General features: G+C 44.6%; 1 protein-coding gene across 1 annotated transcript in view; it reads right to left on the reverse strand.

Moving 5' to 3' along the window:
• The window catches only part of EGFL6 (EGF like domain multiple 6), a 144,204-nt gene that overhangs the window by 14,692 nt on the left and 111,602 nt on the right, over positions 1-17,910 (reverse strand). Inside the window, exons 9-10 of the mRNA XM_040421958.1 lie at positions 8,243-8,320; positions 5,911-6,006 (exon numbers count right to left, since the gene is read on the reverse strand). Of these exons, the coding sequence (XP_040277892.1) occupies positions 5,911-6,006; positions 8,243-8,320 (174 nt within the window). The remainder of the gene's footprint in view (positions 1-5,910; positions 6,007-8,242; positions 8,321-17,910) is intronic.

Here is a 17,910-nt window from a genome sequence, read left to right on the forward strand (position 1 = left end):
ATTTAGATCAGGGGAACACGCAGGATGGGCCAAAAGAGTGATGTTATTCTCCTGGAAGAAGTCCCTTGTCCTGCGGGCATTGTGTACTGTAGCGTTGTCCTGTTGAAAAACCCAGTCATTACCACACAGACGAGGGCCCTCAGTCATGAGGAATGCTCTCTGCAACATCTGGACATAGCCAGTGGCCGTTTGACGCCCCTGCACTTCCTGAAGCTCCATTGTTCCACTGAAGGAAAAAACACCACAGACCATTATGGCGCCACCCCCTCCACTGTGGCGCGTAGAAAACATCTCACGTGGGATCTGCTTGTCATGCCAGTAACGTTGGAAACCATCAGGACCATCAAGGGTAAATTTTTTATCATCAGAGAATAAAACTTTCTTCCACCTTTGAATGTCCCATGTTTGGTGCTCTCTTGCAAAGTCCAAACGAGCAGTTCTGTGGCGTTCAAGGAGACGAGGTCTTTGAAGACGTTTTTTGTTTTTGAAGCCCTTCAGTCTCAGATGCCGTCTGGTGGTTATGGGGCTGCAGTCAGCACCAGTAAGGCCCTTAATTTGGGTCGAGGATCGTCCAGTGTCTTGACGGACAGCAAATTGGATCCTCTGGCTCAGTGCTGATGAAATTTTTTTGGGTCTTCCACTTGACTTTTTTGTTCCATAACCCTCAGGATCATTTAAGAAATTCCAAATGACTGTCTTACTGCGTCCCGCCACAGCAGCGATGGCGCGCTGTGAGAGACCCTGCTTATGCAGTTCAACAACCCGACCACGTTCAAAAAGGGAGAGTTTTTTTGCCTTTGCCATCACAACGTGTGACTACCTGACAGAAAATGACAATGAATCCACATCTTTGCACAGATTTGGCCTTTTAAAGGCATGTGGTCCTAAAATTTGGATCAGCTGAAAAACAGCCTGTTTCAGTTTAATCGTTATTTTCAATTAATTGAATGCTCAAAAAATGTTTTGTCTCACTCTCATTTCTTCTTGCATGTTGAAGCTCTACTTGGAACCTTGTTAAGATCCAACAATGTAAAATAAGATTTTTTGCCATTTTTCAAGTGGTCTTAAACTTTTCATCAGGACTGTATATGGGAATGAATGATCATTACTACAATCATTCGTCCTAGCACAGTTTTCATGCTTGTTGGCAGCACACCTGCTTTACACAGGGCGATGTGCTGCTCATAAATGAAGCTTTTAGGTTCCGTATGAAAGATGTGATCGCTTGACAAATGAGCGTTTTCACATCTGTCAGCTGACTCAAGAGCATTTGTAGGAACATTTGTTCCCTCTCAGGTTATAATTGATTTTATCTCCTTTGTGTAACTTGAAAAACAGAAAACACCTCTGGGACCCGCACCTACAACGAGAATGGAGCAGGGAGAGCTGTGGCTGGAGGACCCCGGATTTTCCGGGGTCTGTCCACCACCAAGCGCTGCTCCCCACTGCTCACATAGAAGTGAATGGGAGCGCACCACGCACAAGCGGCCCCTGGTTCCATTCCTTTCTATGGGGCAGACAGAAATAGCCGAGACAGCGATATGCCCCCTTTGTCTGTGATGGGAATAGCCGTTTAAGGTGCATTTAGATGGGCCGATGAGCAGCAGATTGTCGGGAGGGAGGGAAGCTCTCCTTCCCGACAGTCGGCTGTTAAGTGGTGCATTTACATGCAGCGATCACCTCCACAGTATTAGGATGAGTGATCACTACTGCTGTTGCTTATCCCCATAGATGTATTGTTTATGGGCAGCGGATCGATGTTTAGACCGCACGATCTGCTGCCCAGAAACGATAATTTAGGTGCCTGCACGAACGAGTTTCTCTTGTTCATCGGGTGATTGGCTGCACCTTTACACGGGCAGATTTTTGGAAACGCATAATCGTTCCTGATTATCTAGGTGTCTAAATCCACCTTTACTGTAAAACTGATCTGTGATCATATGTACTGCTACAGGAAGAGAATAGTAGTACCTTTGTAGCCACTCATCTCTGTATCATAGTCATTATAGAAATGGCATTTACAAACATGCCAATGGAAAATTTCTAAAAGTAATAAACAATAGTTAAATGGCATCTGTCAGCAGATTTTTACATATGAACCTGGCTTATCTATTGTATGTGCACTTGGCGGGCTTATCTATTGTATGTGCACTTGGCAGCTGAAAGCATGTTCATATGTGCCTGCGCTGCTGAGAAAAATGATGTTTTACTATATGTAAATGAGCTTCTAGGAGCAACGGAGGCATTGCCATTGCACCTAGAGGATTTGTTTTCTCTGCAACTGCCACATCCTCTGCACTTGAGTGAAAACGTTATATCACCCAGCCCTATCAAAGTGCAGAGAGAACACTTGCAACGCCCCCTTGCTCCTAGAGGCTCATATTGCATATACATATATTCTCAGCAATGTGGGCACATATGAACATGGGACCTGCGCCATTTTCTGATTCTACAACAAATTCTTTAGGTGCATTTACAGTAGGTATGCCTTTTTTGAGGACACATGTAACATGTGCGACTATTTGTTCGTCCTTTTTTTAGCGTACAAAGTGACTTAAAACTACGACTCTCGGGGTATAGCGTATTTTTTGTTCACACATGTACGTTTTTATGGCGCAATTGAGATTTTTGCTGCACTTTTTCAGATGTGTTCTACAATGTAATGACCTTGACCTTTTCCAAACAGCTTTTTGTCTAATAAACTTAAAGTTTTACTGTCATATATATATTTTTTTGGTAAGTGTGGAGGGACAGGGACAGGGAAAATTTCTCTAATATACTTTATTTAGGGAAAACCTTTATAGAAGAAAACTAGGGCTGAAATGTCCTTTGGCAGCGATCTTTTTCAGAGCTGCTGCTAAGGGACATTCTTCTTCCTAAGATAGGGAGACTGGCTGGACACTGGCGGGGTCTGCCCTCACTGCTCCCTCATATACAGTGGGGCAATACAGTTATTATAGATTAAATATACAGTACAGACCAAAAGTTTGGACACAACTTCTCATTCAAAGAGTTTTCTTTATTTTCATGACTATGAAAATTGTAGATTCACACTGAAGGCATCAAAACTATGAATTAACACATGTGGAATTATATACATAACAAACAAGTGTGAAACAACTGAAAATATGTCATATTCTAGGTTCTTCAAAGTAGCCACCTTTTGCTTTGATTACTGCTTTGCACACTCTTGGCATTCTCTTGATGAGCTTCAAGAGGTAGTCCCCTGAAAGGGTTTTCACTTCACAGGTGTGCCCTGTCAGGTTTAATAAGTGGGATTTCTTGCCTTATAAATAGGGTTGGGACCATCAGTTGCGTTGAGGAGAAGTCAGGTGGATACACAGCTGATAGTCCTACTGAATAGACTGTTAGAATTTGTATTATGGCAAGAAAAAAGAGCTAAGTAAAGAAAAACGAGTGGCCATCATTACTTTAAGAAATGAAGGTCAGTCAGTCAGCCGAAAAATTGGGAAAACTTTGAAAGTAAGGGCTATTTGACCATGAAGGAGAGTGATGGGGTGCTGCGCCAGATGACCTGGCCTCCACAGTCACCGGACCTGAACCCAATCGAGATGGTTTGGGGTGAGCTGGACCGCAGAGTGAAGGCAAAAGGGCCAACAAGTGCTAAGCATCTCTGGGAACTCCTTCAAGACTGTTGGAAGAACATGTCAGGGGACTACCTCTTGAAGCTCATCAAGAGAATGCCAAGAGTGTGCAAAGCAGTAATCAAAGCAAAAGGTGGCTACTTTGAAGAACCTAGAATATGACATATTTTCAGTTGTTTCACACTTGTTTGTTATGTATATAATTCCACATGTGTTAATTCATAGTTTTGATGCCTTCATAGTCATGAAAATAAAGAAAACTCTTTGAATGAGAAGGCGTGTCCAAACTTTTGGTCTGTACTGTATATTAATATATAAAGAAATATATTTTCTTCCTTCTCAGTGACCAGCGTGGCCGGCGCTGTTCTTCTGTACTCCCGGCGCGCTGTGTGAGTAACCAGGACATATTGCATTTGTTACAGATAAAAAGCTTACAGGAAATTCAGGATGAAATATTTGTCCGACACAGAGGCTGCCTTTATATGGCTAATGGATGCGCCAAAAACACCCTGGACCACACAGACACTTGGCAGTATGTGCCACATTATTACATTTAAGTGCAATAGTACTATCAGGCGTACAACACCTGCGCTGCAGACAAAATACGGCTCATTAAATAACAGCTGTGCTAAATCAAACCCTACGTGCGCATGATAGGGAAAAAAGGGCAGAAAATGACGGAGAAAAGGGCGAGCTTAGTAAATGTCCCCATTCACTATTGTATAGGCCAGGGGTGCACAACCTGCGGCCCGGGGGCCACATGCGGCCCTTGACACCATTCTGTGCGGCCCCCAACCATCTAGTAACAGACATGTATGCCTATGTCTTGTTGCTGCTCAGATGTATTTTTAATGTATTTCTCCCATTAGATGGGCGTCCTGGAATTGTAACTAGACATTAATGGTATATAATGTGTGTTCAATATGCCATAAGTACAATATTTCAGTTGTTAATACACCTTTAAATTTTAGTTTCGGCCCTCGTCATTGGTTCAGTCTGGCAATGTGGCCCCTAACCAGGAAACGTTGTGCACCCCTGGTATAGGCTATTTACCTGCCACATGTGTGCTCATGCTGTGCTGTTACCTGCCACAGACATACTCGCTATTTGCTGTTATGTGCCACATGCATGCTACCTATATGCTATTTACCTGCCACATTTGTTCTTACTCTATGCACATACATACTCATTACTGCCACATGCATACTTACTATATATTGTTACCTGCCACATGCATACTTACTATATGTTGTTATCTGCCACATGAATGCTCACCATATGTTGTTACCTGCCACATGCATGCTCGCTATATGTGGTTACCTGCCACATGCATGCTCACTATATGTTACCTGCCACATGCATGCTCACTATATGTTGTTACCTGCCACATGTATGCTCGCTATATGTGGTTACCTGCCACATGCATGCTCACTATATGTTGTTACCTGCCACATGCATGCTCACTATATGTTGTTACCTGCCACATGCATGCTCACTATATGTTGTCACCTGCCACATGCATGCTCACCATATATTGTTAACTGCCACATGCATGCTCACTATATGTTGTTACCTGCCTCATGCATGCTCACTATATGTTGTTACCTGCCACATGCATGCTCACTATATGTTGTTACCTGCCACATGCATGCTCACCATATGTTGTTACCTGCCACATGCATGCTCACTATATGTTGTTACCTGCCACATACATGCTCACTATATGTTGTTACCTGCCACATACACGCTCACTATATGTTGTTACCTGCCACATACACGCTCACTATATGTTGTTACCTGCCACATACACGCTCACTATATGTTGTTACCCGCCACATGCATGCTCACTATATGTTGTTACCTGTCACATGCATGCTCACTATATGTTGTTACCTGCCACATACATGCTCACTATGTGTTGTTACCTGCCACATGCATGCTCACTATATGTTGTTACTTGCCACATGCATGCTCACTATATGTTGTTACCTGCCACATGCATGCTCACTATATGTTGTTACCTGCCACATGCATGCTCACTATATGTTGTTACCTGCCACATGCATGCTCACTATATGTTGTTACCTGCCACATGCATGCTCACTATATGTTGTTACCTGCCACATGCATGCTCACTATATGTTGTTACCTGCCACATACATGCTCACTATATGTTGTTACCTGCCACATACATGCTCACTATATGTTGTTACCTGCCACATACATGCTCACTATATGTTGTTACCTGCCACATGCATGCTTGCCCGTTAATTACCACTGGTATTCACCAGTAAAGATTCCTTACCATGGCTGCGATTTGAATGTTTCCAATCAAAGTCATCTTCAGTCTCCTGTTTCCAATCACAGGCTCCACGCTCAAAGCTGCAGTCTATAGACAGCTCTAAACATATGGAAAAATCAAAAGGATAATCATATTTAGTATAATGTATCCAATTATGGAGACTAAATGTTACATTTCTGTAAAGTTTCTAAAAAAGCTATAACTAAAAAGGCAATTTAATACATTCAGCCTATACAGCACATAATGATATACAAATGACCATAGGTTTCATGCTCAACATGAGTAAGAATGCCAGTTTACGATACGGCTTGGCCGAGGGATCCAACTGCGGATTACGCTAATTGCCGGGTGGCAGCTGTACTTGCTATTCTATTAAAATCACCACCACTTTATAGATAGGTGCACACAGCCTTAGGTTTGCAATGTGAGATTAATTAAAGGGATCATCCACCTTTGTTACCACTTTGCAGGGAATGTCCACCCTGTAATACTGTATTTTGTTACTCTAAATAGGTTCTAAATTCTGTGGGTCACATTTTCTAAAGTGTCGCCTTCTGTTTAAAAAAGCCTGTTTCTGACTGTATTATTTTGTAAGTCTTATTTAACAACAGTTTTTGCACCTGTTTTGGAGGCATTTGTGCTGTTGCGCCTATTTTGAGGTTTAAGACAAATTCAGAAGTTTTCTAACTTTTGCACCAAATTTTCATCCTAATTATGTAGGTGCGCCTTATTTTGCTCCAGATTTTGCCGTAAAAACAGTCTAAGGCTAGCTTCACATCTGCGTATTTCATTACGGCAGGCTGTTCCGTCAGCGAAGAGCCTGCCAGAATGAACCGTATCTGGCGCTACCAAATGCGAACCGAATGTCTGCTGGACCCATTAAAGTATAATGGGGTTCAGCAGACATTCCGTTCCCATCCGCCTGACAAGCGGAGAACCTGCCGGACACAAAACACTGAATGCTGAACAGGCTACCGGAACACTGCTAACGCATTCCATACCACCCCAGGGCTGGCGTACTTTTCGGTCTGTGTTTTGATCAGTGAGTTGTGCCACAATTTGCCTACTTTCATGGAGACTTGCGCCAAAATTCAGCTCACTTGCACCACATTTTCACGCGCATACCATTTAAACCAGTTTAGTGAATTTGAATCTGTCTTACAAGGAAATGACCACTGAAACCAAAATAGAAAATCCAGATTTATTAAGGGATGATAAATGAGGCATAAATTCAAGACAGACTTTGCCAATAAGCCTTTTTTTTATTACCCCCCAAAAAGGTGAGCTTAGTAAATGTGCCCCTGTATCTTTATTGGGGTATATTCACTTACTATAGATTTGTTGCAAGCATCTTTACGACTGTCAAACAGGACTATCATCTGAATGGGGTTGTTTTAGCAGCAAAGACACAGATTTTTACATGTGAGAATTGAGCCTAAGGCCTCATGCACACGACCGTTGTTTGGGTCCACATCCGAGCCGCCGGATTCGCGGCTCGGATGCGGACCCATTCACTTCAATGGGGCCGCAAAAGATGCGGACAGCACTCCGTGTGCTGTCCGCATACGTGGCTCCGTTCCGCGGCCCCGCTAAAAAAATATAACCTGTCCTATTCTTGTCCTCGCTTTGCGGACAAGAATAGGCATTTATATTGCCGGCGCCCGTTCCGTTCCGCAAATTGCGAAAGGCAACACGAGCGGCTTCCTTTTTTTGTGGATCCGCGGTTTGCGGACCGCAAAAAACGGCACGGCCGTGTGCATGAGGCCTAATGGATAGAGCTCCATTTTTCTGAGCTTCAAATAGCTCACACAGAGCAGCCACTAAAGAGGGGGCATAGATGCTAATTGTATACTGTTGTACATTGGGTTTTCAGGGAGTTTAATATTGATGACCTCTCCTCAAGATAGATCACTAATATCTGATCAGTGGGGTTCCACCATCTGACACCCACGTCGATCAGCTGTTTGAAGGGGTCATAGTGCGCTGGTGAGCTCTGCGGCCTCCTCACAGCTTTCCAATCACAGCGCCGTACATCGTATAGTGGTACTGCTTGGTATTGCAGCCAGGCCTATTCACTTGAATGGGACTAAGTTGCGCCCAGGCTACGTGACTGATGAACATGAAGTTACTGGCCTAGGAAGAAGGCGCAGTGCCTCTCAGGGCCCCACGCCCTATTGAAAGTTGATTGTCAGGGTTGCTCAGAATTGGACTGCTGCTGATCAGCTTTTGATGAACTATTCTGAGGATAGGCCAACAATATTAAATGCTCGGAAAACCGATTTAATTTATAATAAGCTACGGAGTTGTCTTTCAAACAGAAAATATGTTACATTACCTTCTGATTTTAGTGAAGTGGCCTTCTGATTCAGAACATTTGATCTAAAAGCAGGCTCCTCTCTTTTAACCTGTAAGGCTAAAAGAAAAAAAATGTTAAACATATCCATAAAACGCCTACCATCGTTTTCCCAAACCAAGCCACCTGAACGGAAAGACTTAGCATCGGGCAATCCTGAGCAGGATTGAAGGAGTCACTGCGATTAGAGTAAGGCCTCATGCACACGATTGCCCTGGATCCGCAAAACACGGATGGCGTCCGTGCACGTTCCGCAATCTGCGGAACGGCACGGACAGCCTTTAATATAAATGCCTATTCTTGTCCGTAAAGCGCGGGCAAGAATAGGACATGTTATATTTTTTTTGCGAGGGCCGCGGAACGAAGCAACGAATGCGGACAGCTGTCCGCATCTTTTGCGGCCCCATTGAAGTGAATGGGTCCGAGCCGTGAAAACGGCTGTTTGGATGCGGACCAAAACAACGGCCGTGTGCATGAGGCCTAATGCTGAGTTCACACTTCAGTTATTTGGTCAGTTATTTCCATCAGTTATTGTGAGCCAAAACCTGTAGTGAAGCCTTCACAGAGATCAGGTGTAATGATTTGATTTGTACCTATTCTGTGGTTTTGGCTCGCACCTGGTTTTGGCTCATAACTGATCGAAAAAACTGACCGAATAACTGATCTGAACTCAACCTAAGGGCTCATGCACATGAACGTATTTTCTTTCTGTGTCCGTTCGGATTTTTTTGCGGACCGTATGCGGAACCATTAATTTCAAATGGTCCGCAATAAAAACGGAAGTTACTCCGTCTGCATTCCATTTCTGTATGTCCGTATGTCCTATTATTGTCCACATTACGGACAAGGATAGGACAGTTCTATTAGGGGCCAGCTGAATCCGGAATGCACAATGACGTCATGTGTATTTTTTGCAGATCTGTTTTTTTCGGACCGCAAAATACATATGGTCATGTGCATTAGCCCTAACTCTGTTACCCAAGAGCACACATGCACCTAGAGCCACCCCGTTACTGTGGCACACAAAGTTATCATTTATGATAACTTTATTCTTGAGCAAATACAGCAACATTTTAGGTTTAAGTGAAGTATTTTATAGTCAGTAATGTACACGTATAACCAGGGGCGTTGCTAGGGTCTGAAAACATCCGGGGCACAAGCCCACTGTGTTGAAATTGCACATTAAAGGCATGCTTAAAGGGGTGTTCTGGTTTACGCAAATGAAGTGCATTACTGCAGACTGCAGTCATTATATAATACATTCGGTAACTTTCCAATATCTGTTATGTTTCATTTCCTCACCACTGCAGAAATCTTTGCTTGGGCCCTTTAATATTGATGGGAGTGGACCTTGAGCAATGCCACAGATCATCCCCCCACCCCCCTTGTACTTGTTCTGCTGATCCGCTACTTGCAGTTACTTTGGTGCGCAATCCCGTCCTGCGGCGCGTGATCCCGCCAGACCCGTGACCTCCCACGGCGGGTCTCACAGGATCATGCGCCGCAGGACAGGATTGCGCACCGAAGTGACTGAACTCATGCCCGCGCAGCCCGCAATTAGCGGATCAGCAGAACAAGTACAAGAGGGGTAGGGGGATGATCTGTGGTGGGTTGCCCAGGTCCAATTAATATAAAAGGGCCCTGGAATAGCCAAATAAAAAAAAAAATGCTACCAGGCCAGCATAACATTCGGGGCACTGGACAAAACATCCAGGGCTCAAGCGACGAATGTTTTGACCTAACGACGCCCCTGCGTATAACTATGTTCTTCTTAAGGTGAGCTTGATTTTTGCTGCCCTATCTGGGAGCAGGGTATGATAAAAGGAGAAGAGCTGAGTTCTGTGATATATCTCATATCACATATGATTTTGGAGAGTCCCGACTACCTCACCCACACAGGATGCCTTCAGCTGATCAGCTGTTTGAAGAGGGCAGAGTGCTGCCTTCTTTTCGTAGTCCATTCACATGGTCTAGTCGCACCTTAATTCCATTCAAATGAATGGGGCTGAGCTGGGATACAAGGCACAACCGCTATCCAATGGTAAGCTTCGAGGAGGCTGTGGCACTCACTGGAGCACTGTGGCTTCTTCAAACAGCTGATCGACAGGGGTCCTAGGAGTCGGACCCCCACCAATCACATAATGATGGCTTATCCTGAAGGTAGGTCACCAGTATAACAACACTTGGAAAACCCCTTTAAATGTCAAAAATAATGTATTGATTATTTACATGATAGATTCTTGTTTTCAACCAAATTCTCTCCAATACATTAATAAGGTATCATTCCTACAAACAAGCTTCTGATTTATTGGAACTGTAAACCCTCTTATGAAATGATTTAAGGAATATTTAACCTATAGATAAATGATAAACAGGAGATAATCTTGTCCCCAAGATGAAACATTTTCTGCAGGATCCTGTAACAAAGAGTCTTGTACAAATCATGCAGGGAACGCAGAGAATTATCTCTTGGTGATCTGTTTCATCTTTGGTGGCTAGGGCTTAGCAAAGAGGGTGGGGCTTGACAATCTTTTTTCCCTACAGAGCAGAAGGGGGAAGTTTCTGATGCAGCCAGTTGTCTTACAGCTAAACACAGTGAGGAAGAGGGGAACATGCTGAGTTCCATGGGATGCAATTACAAGATTTGAAGGGGGAAAATATTGGGATATATATTTTAATTATTTTTTGTGCATTCCTGTGTTTAGTGTTTCTTTAATACTACACAGAGTACATTACATTGTCTTATCAGAGTCTTAAAAACAGGCAAATATTGTTGGTCTTGGGTGGTTTGGGACAAATCTCTTTAATCTAGTGCTTTATTACATACTTTAGAACTATGCAGCTGTTTACTGGAATTGATTTTACTAATTGTGACTTGGTTATCGTTAGAGATAAGCGAATCGAAGCTGACAAAGTGGAATTCATTCTGAATTTCAGTAAAAACTCGATTCGCAATGAATGCAAATTTCCTCACGCTTCGTGGTAACGAATCACAATTTTATGGGTGAATGTGGTTCCTGCACAGCCACACCAGAAACTTGGCCAGGTCACGCCACTTCCGCCTCCACATGGTCACGCCCTTGTTCCTGCGAAAATGTCCACCTCTGCCTCCTCATCCTCAATCTGGTTGTCAAGCGGTTCCTGAAGTCTTCCACCCATCTGCAAGATATCCTAAAAATGGGCAGGAAACTTGTACACCGCAAAACACAACCTCCTTGAGCTGCAGCGGCAGAGCGGCATCCCCCAACATAGGCTGAAATGTGACGTTTCCACCTGTTGGAATTCCACCCTCCATATGTTGGACCGACTATACGAACAGAGAAAGGCCATAAATGATTTCTTGATTATTCAAACGGATAGGAGTACTCCACTGTGTAACTTCGATGTCAGCCAGTGGCAGCTCATGCGTGACACCTGCCGTTTGCTCAGGCCTTTTGAGAAGGCCATGTTATTTGTCAGTCGCCAGGACTACGGAATGAACGACGTCATTCCACTGCTTCATGTCCTGGAACAGATGCTGGTAACAATGGCTGGTCAGGGGACAGGAGACGTGGCGCCTCAATCTCACGGCCACATGAGCCCTGTGGGGGCTGAACTGGAGGAGGAGGACATTGGAGCACAGGCAATGTGTAGCCAAATGGGTGGTTTTTCTACTCAGCTGACAGGAGAGGAGGAGCAGGAACAGCCAGAGGAGCTACAGGGTGATTAGGAAAACAAGACAGAGGACCCGGACACACCGTGGAAGTATGCAGTGGAGATGGAGGCAGGGAGTCCCCCCGAGTCACTTGAACAAATGGCACGATGCATGCTCACTTGCTTGCGTAGTGACAGCCGAATTGTCACTATTCGGCAGAGGGATGACTTCTGGCTCTCCATATTGTTGGACCCTCGCTACCGGTCCAGAATGGGTGCCTTTTTTACACCCACCGAGAGGGAGGACAAACTGAACTACTACAGAGACATCCTATGTAGTCAGTTGGCCGCTGCCTATCTGCGCCATCGTCCATCCTCTCGCAGGTCTGACCAGGGGGGCCCTCTGCACTCGCGTTCCACTGCCATGGCTGCTGTGGAGGAGTGTGGTGGCAGGAGCAGTACTAGCTTCATCAGCAGCACCCTGAGTCTACAGTCGCTGATGAGTAGCTTTCTTCACCCGCATAGTGAAGAAACTACTCACCAGCAGCAGCAGGTAGACCTGGAGCAGGACCTGAACCAGCAGGAGGTGGCATACTTGGACAGCACCCTGCCACCCAACATTGAAGATCCGCTGGACTACTGGGTAGCCAAACTGTATTTGTGGCCGCAACTAGCAGAGTTTGCCCTGGAAAAGCTGTCCTGTCCGGCCAGTAGTGTGGCATCAGAGCAGGTTTTTAGTGTAGCGGAGCCATAGTTACCCCAAGGAGAACTCGCCTATCCACCCAAAATGTGGAGAGACTGACCTTTGTCAAGATGAATCAGGCATGGGTCAGCTAGGATTTCCAATCACCAATTCCTGATGCATCAGACTAGATCATCCATGGTGCCACACCAACACTTTGAGAAAAGAGACCGGTTTCTTCTGGCTACCTGACTCAGCTACTACTCTGATGCTGCAACCCGCCTGATGCCATACATCTGATGCCAAGTGCTCCTTATTTCACCCACCTTCGTCAGCGGGTACTGGTATTGCCACCCACCGCCCCACTTTGTTACCTTACCGGTTCACTTTGCCATCTCCAAACCGTCACCTTGTCACTCTGTGGTCTCCTGATGCTGCTGCTGCCAATTCCACACTATGTTACCTTGCCACTCTGTGGTATCCTCCTGATGCTGCTGCTATTGCCATCTCCAAACTTTGTCACCTTGCCACTCTGTGGTATCCTGCTGCTGCTGCCAACTCCACACTATGTCACCTTGCCACTATGTGGTATCCTGCTGCTGCCATCTTCACATTATGTCACCTTGCCACTCTGTAGTGTCCTCATGCTGCTGCCAACTCCACACTATGTCACCTTGCCACTATGTGGTATCCTGCTGCTGCCATCTCCACATTATGTCACCTTGCCACTCTGTGGTCTCCTCGTGCTTCTGCCATCTCCACACTATGTCACCTTGCCACTCTGTGGCCTCCTCATGCTGCTTCCACCTCACTACTATGTCATAGGTCCACTCTGTGGACTTCTCATGCTGTTCCCACCCTTTCCACTTCATGACTGGGCCACTATTTTAGCTTTCAGCCTGGCTGACATCATGATTTATTTGACCTTTCTTCTGATCTGACAGAAGGAAGGAAGGAAAAAGGACACGCACAACGGATCCTGTCTGTGTAGCAGCTTTAAGTCCTGTATGGTCTTATCAGAATTGGCTTATGATTTGGTATCCAAAAGCAGGAGTGGGTACAAAACACAGAAGACATGCAAATATTCCATTCACGTGTCATCTATCCACTCCTGTTTTTCTTTTTTTGGCATTAGCAATACTGATGGATTATTGAACAAATGCTGACCGAGTGAAGGCGTATGCTCCACACAGGATCCGGTTTTTGTGGGTTATTGTTCTGACAGGTCAGAGGAAGGGCAAAAAAAAATAATCTGTGATGTAAACACAAACTTACTGCTGACACCCTCTCCACTCTGTCGGGGGGCTCTATTTGTTTAAGCATTTAATAGAACAGGTTCTGTAGACATCTATGTGGAATCAGCTGACGACGATGTAAAAGGAGTGCGCTTCTTTTTGGCGCTAACATCTACCTGTAAGGCTGAGTTCAATCTCGAGTTGTTTGGTCAGTTTTTGCCCCGTGACTGCCCAAATAAGTGAAGTGTGCAGTAATTCTAAGAGCGACACCTGTCATCTGCATGTCATACTAACTCACAGTATTATTTCACTACCAAAGCAGACTCCCTATGCGTGTTACTGCAAGGCACAATGTTCTACAACCATATAAAGGCTCTCTGTAGCCAGGAAATAGGTGTTTTTTAATGCGATTCGCCGCAAATAGATTTGGATCTAAGCAAATTTTTCAGAAAAATTCTGTGAACCGATCAAATTTTTGAAATCATCTCTAGTTATTGCGTATGTTCTCTGGTGCATAGTACACAGTGTCAAAGTAGTGAAACAGACTAGGGGGTATATAAGCCTTTTACTGCAAGAAAATGATGCTGCAGCTCTGTACTGAATTCATTTGAGTATTAGGTCCAGTTACAGAACACAATAATAAAATATAGAAACCCTACATTAAAATCTCCATAGTCCAGTTGCCATGAGGTGGTGTAGGTAACGAATGCTCATTCATAAACTTTTCTTGTTTGACAGAGATTTTTCAGTGAGTTTACCTAAGAAGATCTCCAGTTACGTTAATTAAAATAAACATGTAGGTTTATGCTTGGAAACATTTACACCTAGACCACACAGGCACAGTCATCTGAAGCAAAATCCGGGATAAAGCAAGTTCTTCCTTCCAACAAATCTGTATTAAATTTCCATGCACAGACTTTCTCCTTAGATGGTCTGATAACAAAAGACCAATCACATAATACTGTCTTCTATTTATTTTAACACATGAGCAAAAATGTTTAGTAGTCTGGATATCTGAGCAATCCATCAGCTGAATGAACTCAACATTTATGGAACTATTGCCAGGAGAAGCGGTGTAATGTGAGACTGGATGGTGTAAAGCCATGAGCTACTTAAGTTCTGTATCATAGGATCTCTCATTAAACACATTCAGTGTTTCACTTAATAGAAAGGCTATTTCACTTCTGTACTAGGATATCTAAATTATTTCTGTTCCGCATTGGAACATTGGAATGGGGTTGTCCTGTCAGTACATTTTTTTTTAAATAAAAATAGAATGGTGTAAAAAAAAAAAAAGTGATACTCACCTCGCCGATTCCCTGACATTCCTGTTCCGATGCTTCCTAGGTCTCTACTAATTCCTCCTTCCTGGTCCTGCCGTTGGCTGTGGCCAGTGATTGGCTCAGCAGTCACTTCCTGTGTGTGGTGAGGAAGCAGGAAGTAGAGTTCAGCAAGGATGATCGGGAGCAGTGGGGGATCAGTGAAGTGAGTTTTTCTTCTTTAAAGGGGCTGGCGACTTTCTGCTTATAGTTGACCAATGTGTTTATGAGATAATTACATGCCACTTACTGATATAGTCCTTGTTAAAATTTTGCACCATTTTCTAGATTTCATCAGGTAAGCCCCCTTGTTTGCAAAGCATTTTCTGCTGTCCACACAGAGGTCCTGTCCATAAAATGGCTGCTGCTGGAGGGTCATGTGACCAGGAAAATCACCTCCATGCGATGCCTCCTCCATTCAAACACACTCCACCTGCCATCTGTAAATTGAGGAGAGATCGCATGGGGGTGATTTGCCTGGTCACATGATCCTCCATCAGCAGCCATCTTATCCGCCTCCGGACCGCCTAACGCAGGATTTCGGTCCGGAAGCGGCAGCCCTGCGCTCAGCGACTCATATACGCGTCATCTCGCGTGAGCCGAGATTTCCTGTAAACGCGCGCACACAGGAAGGCGTTCACAGGATCGGAAGGTAAGAGAGTGGATCTCCAGCCTGCCAGCGGCGATCGTTCGCTGGCAGGCTGGAGATGCGATTTTTTTAACCCCTAACAGGTATATTAGACGCTGTTTTGATAACAGCGTCTAATATACCTGCTACCTGGTCCTCTGGTGGTCCCTTTTGTTTGGATCGACCACCAGAGGATACAGGTAGCTCAGTAAAGTAGCACCAAACACCACTACACTACACCCACCCCTGTCACTTATTAACCCCTTATGAACCACTGATCACCCCTGATCACCCCATATAGACTCCCTGATCACCCCCCTGTCATTGATCACCCCCCTGTCATTGCTCACCCCCCTGTCATTGATCACCCCCCTGTAAGGCTGCATTCAGACGTCCGTATGTTTTTTACGGATCCACGGATACATGGATCGGATCCGCAAAACACATACGGACATCTGAATGGAGCCTTATAGGGGGGTGATCAATGACAGGGGGGTGATCACCTCATATACACTCCCTGATCACCCCCCTGTCAGGCTCCATTCAGACGTCTGTATGATTTTTACGGATCCACGGATACATGGATCGGATCCGCAAAACACATACGGACGTCTGAATGGAGTCTTACAGGGGGGTGATCAATGACAGGGGGTGATCACCCCATATAGACTCCCTGATCACCTCCCTGTCATTGATCACCCCCCCTGTCATTGATCACCCCCCTGTAAGGCTGCATTCAGATGTCCGTATGTTTTTTACGGATCCACGGATACATGGATCGGATCCGCAAAACACATAGACGTCTGAATGGAGCCTTACAGGGGGGTGATCAATGACAGGGGGGTGATCACCCCATATAGACTCCCTGATCACCCCCCTGTCATTGATCACCCCCTGTCATTGATCACCCCCCTGTCATTGATAACCCCCCTGTAAGGCTCCATTCAGACATTTTTTTGGCCCAAGTTAGCGGAGATTTTTTTTTTTTCTTACAAAGTCTCATATTCCACTAACTTGTGTCAAAAAATAAAATCTCACATGAACTCACCATACCCCTCACGGAATCCAAATCCGTAAAATTTTTTAGACATTTATATTCCAGACTTCTTCTCACGCTTTAGGGCCCCTAGAATGCCAGGGCAGTATAAATACCCCACATGTGACCCCATTTCGGAAAGAAGACACCCCAAGGTATTCGCTGAGGGGAATATTGAGTCCATGAAAGATTGAAATTTTTGTCCCAAGTTAGCGGAAAGGGAGACTTTGTGAGAAAAAAATAAATAAATCAATTTCCGCTAACTTGTGCCAAAATTTTTTTTTTTCGATGAACTCGCCATGCCCCTCATTGAATACCTTGGGGTGTCTTCTTTCCAAAATGGGGTCACATGTGGGGTATTTATACTGCCCTGGCATTTTAGGGGCACTAAAGCATGAGAAGAAGTCTGGGATCCAAATGTCTAAAAATGCCCTCATAAAAGGAATGTGGGCCCCTTTGCGCATCTAGGCTGCAAAAAAGTGTCACACATCTGGTATCGCCGTACTCAGGAGAAGTTGGGCAATGTGTTTTGGGGTGTCATTTTACATATACCCATGCTGGGTGAGATAAATATCTTGGTCAAATTCCAACTTTGTATAAAAAATGGGAAAAGTTGTCTTTTGCCAAGATATTTCTCTCACCCAGCATGGGTATATGTAAAAAGACACCCCAAAACACATTGCCCAACTTCTCCTGAGTACGGGGATACCAGATGTGTGACACATTCCAAAGAGCACCTTTCGGATTTCACAGGTCATTTACCTACTTACCACACATTAGGGCCCCTAGAATGCCAGGGCAGTATAACTACCCCACAAGTGACCCCATTTTGGAAAGAAGACACCCCAAGGTATTCCTTGAGGGGCATGGTGAGTTCCTAGAATTTTTTTTTTTTTTGTCACGGAAAATTAGTTAGCGGAAAATTATGATTTTTCTTTTCTTTTTTTTTCTTACAAAGTCTCATATTCCACTAACTTGTGACAAAAAATAAAAACTTCCATGAACTCACTATGCCCATCACGAAATACCTTGGGGTGTCTTCTTTCCAAAATGGGGTCACTTGTGGGGTAGTTATACTGCCCTGGCATTTTAGGGGCCGAATGCGTGAGAAGTGGTT

Source organism: Bufo bufo, chromosome 3 (genome assembly GCF_905171765.1).
Source record: "Bufo bufo chromosome 3, aBufBuf1.1, whole genome shotgun sequence".
Taxonomy (NCBI): domain Eukaryota; kingdom Metazoa; phylum Chordata; class Amphibia; order Anura; family Bufonidae; genus Bufo; species Bufo bufo.